At 34.1% G+C, this 12,500-nt stretch overlaps 2 protein-coding genes across 2 annotated transcripts; both read left to right on the top strand.

The window, feature by feature from the left end:
* The first annotated feature begins 276 nt into the window (after nucleotides 1-276).
* LOC117573117 (uncharacterized) lies at nucleotides 277-3,059 on the top strand. Its single transcript, XM_034256043.2, has one exon. The coding sequence runs from the start codon at nucleotides 337-339 to the stop codon at nucleotides 2,872-2,874; it is 2,538 nt and encodes an 845-aa protein (XP_034111934.1). The 5' UTR covers nucleotides 277-336; the 3' UTR covers nucleotides 2,875-3,059.
* Nucleotides 3,060-10,818: 7,759 nt separating this feature from the next.
* Nucleotides 10,819-11,607, top strand: LOC117573118 (NADH dehydrogenase [ubiquinone] 1 beta subcomplex subunit 2, mitochondrial-like). Its single transcript, XM_034256044.2, has 3 exons — nucleotides 10,819-11,023; nucleotides 11,092-11,215; nucleotides 11,275-11,607. Exons 1-3 carry the CDS (start codon nucleotides 10,923-10,925, stop codon nucleotides 11,341-11,343), a joined length of 294 nt encoding a protein of 97 aa, XP_034111935.1. The 5' UTR covers nucleotides 10,819-10,922; the 3' UTR covers nucleotides 11,344-11,607.
* Nucleotides 11,608-12,500: the final 893 nt, after the last annotated feature.

Below are 12,500 nucleotides of genomic sequence, written 5' to 3'. Positions count from 1 at the left end.
AGAGTCTTGTATTTTTAATAGAGATATTTAATCATATTGTAAAATGCTTCCTTTTGCATGTTTATGTTTCATTGATATTTTTTTTCTGCTTGAGTTTATATATGTACTTTCCCACGCATTAACAGCTGTTCGAAGGATTCAACCTTGTAAATTTTCGCATCCCAGAATAGAATCTTTTCTAAGCAGATGCAATTAGTGTGAATCCTCATAACATAAACGAGATATCAATATATTTATTTTCACATTGATGATATATTTTCACTAGCCAAGGTGGGGTCACACTGAATAACAGCTGATGTGAAATAATTCTTTGTTCTCAATTTGCTTTATATTTTTATGATGAGTGTGTTGGAGTGGAAAAACGTCGAACTCTTCGAGTTAAGATCTATAAATTCAAGTGGATTGGAAACAATAAAAGCCGATATTACTGCTCACTGTTGCAATTTTACCAAAACTATTAATAATACCTTAACAAGCAGCACGACTGTACTTTGTGATTTGGATGGATTTGTACATGTTATATTCGAAAATGATAATCTCAGAACTACAAGCTTCAAATGCCCTAACAGTCAAAAACCAGTTAAATTGTGCGCATTAACGACAAACCATCTACTTACTCTCATAACACAAGATGATGCAGACATTTTTTCCTTTCGCATAGAAGTATACGATCTGAAGAATTTGATGAAGAAGGAAAAACATGCATGTTGCATTTCAACAGAACTCATCAGATCAACGAGTGCGGCAACATTTCTTCAAGCAGAGTTCATGGGAGATCAAAATCCAAATGCGATATTTGCAATCGGTATTGGGTTTGAAAAAGGAGATCTATTACTTCATTTCGGAAAAATCAGTAGTAAAGTTGTGCTCAACTTTCGAAGACATATTATTGGAACAGGCTCAATAAATGGCATACAATTTGAGGGAAATTCTATGGTATCAGACATAAAAACATACAATATGTTTGTAACCTGCCTTGATGGTATATATTGCCTTGCATTAAATGATAAGGGCTCTGTCGAGTTCAAAAGCGTTTTGGATACGAACAAGAATGTTGACAATCATTGTTCAACAATATCACAACCGATTGGATCCGAATCTTTTCTCGTCGCTGGCCGAGATGATGCCATATACTGTTTTACTCGCGATGGAGATGGTCGAGGACCCTGCTACGCCATTGGTGGAATGAAGAAGTTTATTTCTTGGATAGGACACTATCTTATCGTTGTGGTGAATACTTCTAGCGATTCCCTCGTAATTTGCGTCGATGTAGAAAATAAGTTAATTGTGTTTCACCAAAGAATCAAGAATTTAATTTGTGTTGGCAGTGGCAAAGGAAGAAATTCATATTATATCATAACTAAGGCGGAAGCATTGAACATATTCATGTTGCAAGAGCACAATACTGCAACTAAAGTTCAACGTCTGCTTGCCAAAAGTATGTATGATAATACACTTCGATTACTAGAAAGATCAGGAAATGCCAACTCTCGGAATACGTCGTACGTGCGATTGAAATTCGGCAATAATTTATTGATGAGAGGCGCAGTAAGCTCGGCTGTTGAGGAATTTGAGCGTACTATTGGTCTGATCAAACCATATGACATTATTTCTAAACTACTATATTCCAGACACAACAATAATCTTAATCGATATTTACGTAATTTACTAAAAACTAATCATAATCGGACAGTCGAGCAAATAAAATTGCATGAAAGATGTTTTCATCGTGAATCACTTAGTTTAAGAATTCAGCAGTTTTGGTCTTCTCGATCGCACTTTTGTGATTTTCAGCAACTATTAGTTCACGACAACCCTTTCTTAAGTCTTGTAAATGCGCAAAGTAAGTCAGAGAACTTGATTTCGATTTTTCAAAACACTGAAGAAAAGGAAATATTACATTTCTTTCAAGAGCATGGGCGAGAATTTCTTGCAATGAATTCTTCAATGCTTTTGGAGACTCTTAAAACGTTAGTGCAAAACTGTAAAATTCAAAATATACTTCCGTATCTAATAATTTTTTCCGACCTTGACGAGTTTTGTACAAACTTATTAGTTGATTTTTCGAAAGAACAAATAAATAGTGACGAAGGACTACATTATTATAAACTTCTTCATTATCTAAGTCTTTGGCGCGATAAAAAATTATCGTCTCAAACAATTCATAAATACTTAAAACAAACGCCACTGAGATTAAATAATACTTTAATAATATGTAAGGCGTTTTTTTTTAAAATTGAACCTAACAATCCTATTAATGATGACACAGATCAAGCAACTATAACTTGTCTTGATACAAATTTAAAAAAAAGTAAAAGTGTTGCACCTTTGTTGTCCTTTCCTGGCACCAAGGTGTTATATTTGAGAAATTTAATGGTGAATAAATTTTTTCAAAATAGGGAAGAGGCTAAAACTGACCTTGAATTAATTGAAGAGCTTCGTGAGACAATACAATCAACTAATATTCTATTGTCCCAATTTACTTCTAATCCAATAGAATTTCGTAATAGCTGCTGTGATCAATGTCGTCAATCGTTGCATATGCCCTCTGTCTATTTTTTATGCCAGCATTCATTTCACATGGACTGCATCCGCTGTAATTATGACACAAAAAATTGTTTTATTTGTGACAAAAATATTAAATGCAATTCATTTATAAATTACGATAAAATTGACAGTATTATACCCTGCGATATAATTGAAGAAGTTTCCAATTTGTTTGCATCAGGATTAGTTGGATTAAAAAATTGTAAAAATGTTTCTGATAAAGTTAATGATAAAATATATAATTGCGATCCATTTATTAATAACTTTAAGAACAATTATAAAAACCCATTTGAAGAAAATTATGATTCAAATTTTAATTGTTTTTAATAATAATAATAAAATATTAATTTTTGCAACAAAATATCAAATAACTACTCGCTTATCTGATTTAAAAAGGTGTCCTGTCAGAATCGGAAATGTATAAAACACGCTTAAACTACTCAAACTGCTCGTCTGTAGTTCGATTGATATACACTGCTTGTCTTACGTTATATGCACTTTTTCTTGCTCTAAAATTTGTTTTAAATAATGAATATTTAATGATGATTCTAAAAAAGTTAATATGCAAACGCATTTGGTATGTAATGATTTTTTCGTAAAGCATTTTTTATTAGAAGAGACGCACAAAGGTTTTTTAATGTTTTACAAGAAACGTATTTTGTTTTCTAACTTAAATTTTTAGTTGGGTTTAATATCTAATTTATAAGAGATAAACAAAAATTTCAGTAGTGAGGACTGGCTGCTTTCTTAGTAATAACTTCCTTCATAGAATGATACAAGCATTCTATGTAGTTCAAGGAAATCTCGCTCCAAGTACGATTAATATCTGCAGCTATTTATTCATTCTATAAAAAACCGATTATTTCTTAGAAAAAGTTACTGTTCTTATAAAGCGTCTGTCTATTCCAGTGACCAAGACAAATTTAAGAAAATTTGTAGATGCTTCGACTGCACTGCACCGACTGACGGGAGTCCCAAACTATCCGAGATATGATGCGGCCTTCGGTGGTTCATTAACGAAAGCGGCGTTGAGGGTCTCGTCTAAATGTATCTGGCCAATTCGAATACAGAAACACAAAATTTCTTGAGTTTAATGTAATTAATTTATTTAAGTATTTGTGCACAGCGAGATAGAACGGGGAGAGCAATCAAGATACTACTCTGAAAAAATCAAAAAAGGGACTCTTGGTCGTTTGGTAAACAAAAACGTAAATCTAGTACTGTTAATGAATGACATTGACAAGAAATTTTTAACTACAAGCTCAAGAAAAAGAAAAACATTGCCGATTAAATAAATGCACTTAATAAAAAAAAATCAAAACAGATAACATTCATTGCCTATTTCTATCCTAAGCACATATTATTGCATCTTGGTTGCAATATTTTTTTTATTTTCAATTTCAAAAATAATCTTGCGACTCCACAATATTACAAAAAATCTATTTCTTTTCACGAGAAAATAGCTCAAAATTTTCATCTTGATGCTTCTCTTCCCTTTGCAGTGCGAAATACTAGGTTGTTATACTATATATTTTGACACCCAAATATGTACATTCTAGTATCGGAGTTACGCGGAATTCGACTTCCCACATTTGGGAACTGTACGCAATGTAAGATACAAGAAATATTACATGTTGTAGTATAAAAAAAAACTAGAAAGTTACAGTCGATTGTACTCGACTGTGATATACCCACTACTCATTCTAAATAAAAGAAAAATATCGCGGTATTATTCTCAAAATATACCGAAATAATATACTATAATAATACCAAACTTTATATTTGGTGTGTTGATATGGTATGTTCAAGATATACTATAGAGTGCAAAATATACCAGATTGTCAGCAAAAACAACTAGACCCCTAGTAAGTAGACGTTTTGCCTACACAAAAGTATTTCATTAATAACTTCGACAATTTTTATCTGATCGCAACCAAATTTTCAACAATCACAAAGAGTGTATATTATTATTGTTTATACCAAAATTGGAAAACAAATTTTGGCTCTATCTCTTATAGACTGTAAGAGAAATTCGAAAAAAAATTTTGGTATATACATACAAGTTGAGATGTAGGTGTTCATACTGACAGACGGACACAAGCAATGAACAATTGAATAATAGCCTATTTCCACTTCACTCGGTTTTTTTACGTTTTTTAAAGTCCCGTTTCGGGGTTTCCATTGGCACGAACCGAAAAATATGGGCAACGGTAAATTTTTCAATATGGCCGCTCTGAAATGTCAGCAGTTCAAATGTAAACACGAGTTGGCGAACAATTCAAAAAACAGCACGCGCATTTTAAAATGGAAAATTTTCTTAAATTGCAGGATTTTTATGAGGATTTTGACGAAGTGGAAAATTAACGGAGTATAGGCCTTTGCCAAAAGTAAAGAAATCGCCATCCGTTTAGGATTATGTACATAAGTAGATTTGCTGGCAGCAATGTAATATTTACATAAATACATTTACTTTTAAACAACGGCATGGGTGTTTTTGGGAACGCGATGTTCCTGGAAACAACGAATCATTTTTTTTAAAAAAAATTTTCGAATTAATTGGGAGGAGTTTGGCACCCTTGTGGATTGGCCAAAAAAGGCACTACATTTCTCCTCCCATAAGTCGAACAACATAGCCTCGTGGATGCCACTCCACGATATTGACGGCTTTCGAGTTTTTTGGCATATCTAAAATATAAAATATTTGCTTAAAAAGCAAAATAAAATTTTTATTTTCCTATTTTCATACCTTGGCTCACTTAAATGTCGGCTGTTTGTTTAGTGGTGAGCTGTTTTTCGTTGTCATATCGATCAAAATATTGCGTAATTACCCAAAAAGTGCAATCGCTATTTCTACAAAGCTCGCGAACGTAGAAAAACCGACTTTTTTTCTTATGGGTTTTTAAATGGGGCGAACGTAACATTCGGCCTGAACGTGAAAAAACCAAAGAAAACCGAGATTTTGGGTGTAGTGGAAATAGGCTATAATACAGAATGAATTCTTACATGGTTTTTAATTAAAGCTAGAAAACGCAAAGCTTTTGTTAAAATTATAATATCCGCCTGCGAAACATCGGGCTACTAAATATAGATGTAGTTCAAGTACATATAAACAAGTATGAAAGCTATCGGTTTTGAATAAAACTGACTGAAATCACTGAAATTTCCGTTTAGAACCTTATGCCTAGGGATGTCGGAAATATATCAAAATATCGATATATCGATATTTTTCCTCTTCAAAAATATCATCGCCATATTTTTTGGCAAAAATAGGCGATATTGATATTTTTGAGATGATATATCCACTGAAAATTTGAACGCAAATTCTTATGTGACCGTAAGCTTAGTGATTCGAATGATTTTTATGATTAATACAAAATTGAAAGAAGGGAATGTGGTTACCGCTAAGGGCATCGAAATAAAAGATACCCTTCTAAAATATCAGACAAATCCGTTGGAATTCTGGATCTCGCGAATGTCAACTATGCCTATGCTAGCGAAGGTGGCATTAATTTGCTTAATTATGCCTAGGTCGGTTTCATCTGAACCGTGGGCTTCTGCCATTAAGAGTGTTGTTGCAGACTCCCGTAGTCGTATGACAGACCAGCATGTAACCGAATGAGTTTTTCTAAAATCATTAAATACACATTTATTTTCTTATTAATAATTAAAAGCATTAAGCGCAAACTCCATAAATTAACAATACCAAATAAAATTGAGCACAATAGGCTGGGCTGTGCTCTATATCATATTCTTAATAATTGTGTTATTTTAATATTTAATATTTATTTTTTTCTATTCACTTTTTAAGTAAAAAATAGTCTTTTGTGTCTTATTTGCAGTTCATGGTTGATGAAATCAAATATTATGCCGTTTTTTTTTATTATACATATTCTTAGGCCAAAAGAACAGAGACAGGAAACATTTATTCAAAATTAGCTCAACATAAAATATGATCAAAAATACTCGATATATCGATTTTTTTTTTCATATTTCTTAATATCATCGAGTGATATTTTTTCAAAATCCAACAACCCTACTTATGCCTCATCATGCGGCAATTATTCTGAAAATGTGGCCGTTTTGGATAATATTTTGGTATATTTATCGAAAAAGTGCGGTATGAATGAAAATCAGCTGATTATTCCACTTACACATTTTAGCACCTTCAAATTAAATTTCTTAGCATTTCTAAAAAAATGTAAAAATTAAAAAAAAAGGAAATAGACAGGGGCATATATAAATATAATCGTTGCAGAGCGAGTTAATCATTATGATGTAAAACGCAAATATCAGTGCTTCATAATTTATTGAATTACTACTTTTCTGTGGGTTTGTTTCTATTGCCTTTGTTATTCTTCCTGTCTGAGTTTGTTTACTTTTTCGCCCCTAAACAGCTGTTCGAGTGATGCAGTTTTGGTGTAAGAACTTGCATAATAAAACTGCATTATTGAAGCCGGTGCACTTGTTCTAAAAAAAGTATAAAAGCAAATCAGTACGGTATTGTGTTTAAAATATACCAAATAAATATACATACTTAATTATATAGACTATAGTTTCTATATAAATATACTACTAAGTTTAAAATGAAAATATACCAGATTATCAACCAAAGCAACTAAGACCCGACCTCAGCAGCCGTCTTTTGTCATATATTTTATAAACATTTATTTCTTAAATAAATTAAATAAATTAAATTTCGACTAGTGGTTTTTAGTGTTAGGGTATCGATAGTTTAAAGAATAATGTGGTATTTCAATGACTATTGTGACAGTCACAGTCTCATCCTACAGTACTTAAGCAGATGCTTGAAAAATACACGATCTTGTAGAGAATTAGAGTAAGTCATTGCGGAAAGAAAAAAGTCATAGATTTAAAACAGATTATAATGAATTTTTACTCAGAATAAAATTCTCTCATATTACGGATTCCATTATAATGAATTTTCACACAGAATAAATCCTCCACTATTGCGGATTCCAAAGCATCTTTTAATTCTGTCGGCGACAAATTAATTAGGAAGTTTAAGTAGACTGTTAGTGCCGGGTGATGCACTATTTTACCTCAGCAAGAGAGTTGCTAATTCTTGATTGCCTGGTACGACTAATTGTTGAGAATGTCAACTCAGCACTTCCCCAGGAAAACAAGAAGTCAGCAAACTCGATCTGCCGGTTACTTTGCGAAACGCACCAGTGCCGACTATGGTTCTCGGATCTGATCCATTTGAGCAACCCGACGCTAATGGAGGAATTGTCCGCAAAGCTGCCACCAGGAAGAAGAACTGAGTGGGCATGGCATGCCAGCACTCTGCAAGTTTATCCGACTGTAACGCATGGCTCAATTGAAGGGTAAATACGTATGCATTCTTCGACGAAGGTTCATCCGTCTCGATGATCGATGAGAGGGCTGAAGCTAACTGGAGAGCGGCGGCAGCTGAAAAAATATTGGTTTGGCCTTAGATTTGCCAGTAAACCCGCAACATTAGTTAATCTACAAATCAGCGGAGCGGGAAAACGCCATCGTTACGATTCGCAGAACGTACAAGCAGTGCGGAGCCTAAGCCTGCCGATGCATCGAAAAAGATTGGCGACGAGTTGGGCCAATAGAGAGTAGACTTCTCGTTGCAAATGAACCCTATGCATCGGCCTACAAGCTGGGGTGGCTGGTCTTTGGTCCAACAAAGGATTGTAGAGGATTACCATCTTACTGTGGTGCAGGATGACACATTATAAAAGTTGGTAACCGAGTGGAGAATTTTGGCGTGAAGCTCGCATCGGCCGTTGCAACCAGCTCGAACACCAGATCGCAATCGATTCTCGAAAATATCACTGTGAGAATCAAACAGAGATAATAGATAGTACTCTTATGGCCTAGCGTTCAGGCAACTTGTGAACTATTTCGTTTATTAAGTATACGTTCGGCGCTTGGAGCAGAAGTGTTTGCCAGAGAAGCAGGTCTTTGACACAGCGGCGATAGTTGGTGATTCGTTAAATTCGCTGATGGACATGGGTCTACAGCACTACGAGTCGTTACTAGCCGTTCTCTTTCACTTCAAAGAAGGAGCTGTCGGAGACTTCGGCAATACCCAGGAGATGTTTAACTAAATCGTTATACGACCACAGGATAGATGTATACAACGATTCCTATGTCGTGAAAGACTTATATCGCTGGGTTTTGTACGGCAGATGCGAACTGGTTTCAGAGATGTATTGGCGGGCTTTTAAAAACTCTCTGATAGCTTTTCCGCTTTGGGTTTAAGAGTATGAAGCTCTTGACCGTGTCTCCGAGGCGTCAAAAGGCTAATACGCGTCTGTCGGTTGCCCCGATTGAGCTTTCTGTCCCTGTAGATGTTCCAAGTTTATCCGTACCACCTGCTGGCGATTTAATGTCATTTTGTCCCCTCAACCTCCGGTAGCTCTGGAGGCACGACATCATGACATTACGTCATTATGTATGGAATCTCTTGCTACTTCATCGATTATGGTGTCGGCTGAGATGGAGACTTTTGAAAAAATTCAACCATCACGATCCTATGTCGAGATTATCAGTGCTGTAACGATTGAAGAATCGCCTCCAGCTCATACTTCAGTTGTCCGCAACATGTTAGTTGCGGTGCCACAGCATAAACAGATTTTTGTCTCATGGTTTGCCCCGAGCGGGAAATTTCATCTTTTAAAATAAGTGTTCCTGCTGAATAATTTAGCATGATGTGCAGTAAAGAGTTTTGGCCGGAACATTAGTCAAAGAATTTGTTGCCAAAAGGAAAAATCGGTCTCCGGTTCATTTTTCTAATAGTAGCAAGAATTGTAATCCTAAGCCTTTTTCTGTGTCTGTCAATTCAAAAAACTAACATCCTCTTTACTTCTTGGCTGTCAGAATGGAAGAGGCATTTGCAGTAAACTTACTGACCCACATTTAAATAGTATGCCTTTCACTTTCAATGTCATTGCCTTTACTGAAACATGGTTAAAGGATGACATTCTTGATACAGAAATTTGTCCTAGTAGATTTTCCTTATACAGACGTGATCGCAAACTACGTCGAGGTGGTGGGGTTTTAATTGCAGTAGATGCTCAATTTGCTTTAGAATTGATTGATCACACTTCTGATATTGAGCTAATGGCTGTAAAATTATCCTTTGGTAGTTTTAACATTTTTATTTCTTATTCGTATATCCACCTGCTTCATATGATGCTCTGTATTTAGCTCATTTTTCTATAATTAATAACATTTCTAACATGCTTTCTGATCGTTAATTTATTGCCCTTGGTGATTTTAATATTGCTGCTGTCTCATAGCATTCCGCCAAGAATTTTGATGGACTGTGTCCCTCTACTTCCCATGTTTTTATCGATAGTCTTTTCGGAGTATCATTGTCTCAGATTAATGGTATTCCAAATCTCGGCATGAACTGGTAGCCAGCAAGAAACGACTTCAAGTTAAACGTGAGATTCCACAAGGTTCCGAAGAGCGTAATGACTGACAAATGAATTCCTATAAAAAGGGAGTTTCTCAGCATGTTTATGTCAACCTTCAACCTTCAAGCTTCTTTTAAGTATCTACATACTCACATAAAATGTTTTATCTTGTTTTATCATGTATAATGTGGTCTCATGTGGTATCATGTATATAGTGGTCAAATTGATCGTCTTGGCGATTTTCATTAAACATTTTCTAATGCCCCTGTCTATTTACTTGTATCTTTCGACTTTGGTTAATTTTCGAAGTATTGCAAATCAATTTGAAATAATTTAAGGCCCCAAGATTTAGCAGTGGAATAATCATACATATACCAAAATATTATCGAAAATACGGCAAATTCCACATATATTAGTGTGACCATTTTTAGCAAACTTTGTGTGCCAACATTTGACATAGAAATGACAAAAAAAAAAAAATAAAAAATTCATAGCTACACCACTGAAACATTCGCCTATTAAATAAATGCAAATTACTAAAAAACATAAAATCACATTGAAGTCCTATTTCTATTGCGACAATATTTCAAGCACATATTGAAACTTTCTTGCAATATTTTTTATTTTAAATTTGAATGCAGTCTTGCGAATCCACAATTTTTAATAAATGATATTTTTCTGTACGAGAAATTGCAACACACTATTTTAATTTTTTTAAATTATCCATTTTTATGTTTGTGTTCATTTTGCCGAAACAGCTGATTTGACATTCTCATACACACCATTATCGAAGTATCGATGGAAAAGTAGGCCATTTTAGTGTTTCACTCTCAGTCACAGTCTTAGCATCGAATTTTTATACACCATATAAGGGTTAGTGATTTTCAAGTTAATCGATAATTCCTTGCGCACATCTCTATCACAATATATATTACGGCTTTAAAGTGCACTGATTGAAAAATGATTGGGAATATGAAAACTTTTCGGAATATTTTGGCAACTGGAAGAGCAATTCAATCTCTAAAATGCAACACACAAGTTATTAATAGAAAAAGTCATGTGTAAGTGAAAATTATCAGAAATATATATTTAGATATTATGTAACGCTTATATGAGACAAATGTTTCAGTGTTTCCTATCGGAGTGCTCCTCCACCTCATTCCAAAGCAACTAAAATTGGAGCGGTTGTAGTCGGCGGGACTATGTGGTGGTGGGTTATTTGGCATCTGTGGCATGAACCAGATCATATTACTGTGAGTATTGCTAGTGTTTACTTACACAAACTCAAAAATATATAAATATTTACTTGTAGGGGGAGTTTGATTACCCGGATGCTGCAAAATGGACAAACATTCAATTGGGTATCCCTCGCGATGTGTGAAGTAGGGTATAATTGAATTCAATAAGTAGCAATAAAAACTATAGATTGAGCTTAAAATATCGTCTGCGGCAATCCAATTGTAGTATTTGTTTCCCCTCAAACAAAAATGAGAACTTTTTGAAGTGTTTGTTTAGAACGGCAAGATTCACTGCCCTTCATTTTTTTTTCTTTTTTACAATAATAATCAAGTTAAAATTACACACAAGAAATTTCCATGAATTTGAAATTTGGAAATAAATCCACAAGAGACCTCCATAAACTAAACTATATTGTGAAAAGTGAAGAATTGATAACAACCTCTTATAATTTTGTTTGAAATCAATTGATTTATGATGATCATATGATTTATGATGACCCACAACTCAAATGCTAGTAATGGTTAAAAATAACAGCAATGAAAATATTTCATTTTTGTAAACATATCTAATGCTTATGTATATGGATCTTCAACCCGAAGTTAATATGGGATCGATTCATTTATATGTACATAGTTACTTTGCGTACAGTCTGCGTAACATGTCAAAGTGTCCACTATTTATGCCCTTTTAGCGCAAGGTTAAATTTTCCAAGCACCAATTTTTTTTATAAATAAAATTTCATTTACGCGTTCCGGTGGAAATTTTGTTGTTTATTTCCAGATTTTGTTTTGTGGCTTTGTTCGGCCTTAGCCTGTTAATTATTTTTCCTTGAACGAATGTATCACACGTTATTTTTTTATGAATGTTGTACTATAAACTCCATAATTTACTTCGCATCTATAAATGGAATTAAAGGTTAAGGTGTGACTGCTGTAATCTTAACGGCTATGGCTTAAAAAAAAGCTTAAGCTTTTTGCTATTCTATGGTGGCTCTTTAAAAAGTACAAGAGGATTATGATATAATCTATGTCGACAACTAATAACTTAGCATATAAATTTGTTAATTTTCCTGTCTTTCGAGTGTCTTAGATAAGTTACCATATTAAGGCATCACTGTATACTACGGGGATGTTGCATCTACCGATGTTGGTTAATTGGGAATGTGTTATTTTTCTGTTATGGCTTGCTGGAAATCAATGTGCATTGCATGAACGATTTCGATGTGTCTTTTGCCTGCTACTGAATGCAATGTCTTATTGTATTCAATTTTAGGCCGCATTATCAGTTCTATTGTATCGT

The sequence above is a fragment of the Drosophila albomicans genome, chromosome 2R (assembly GCF_009650485.2).
Source record: "Drosophila albomicans strain 15112-1751.03 chromosome 2R, ASM965048v2, whole genome shotgun sequence".
Lineage (NCBI taxonomy): Eukaryota > Metazoa > Arthropoda > Insecta > Diptera > Drosophilidae > Drosophila > Drosophila albomicans.
The sequence above is the reverse complement of the archived record's forward strand: the minus strand, read 5'-3'. Positions and strand labels throughout refer to the sequence as shown.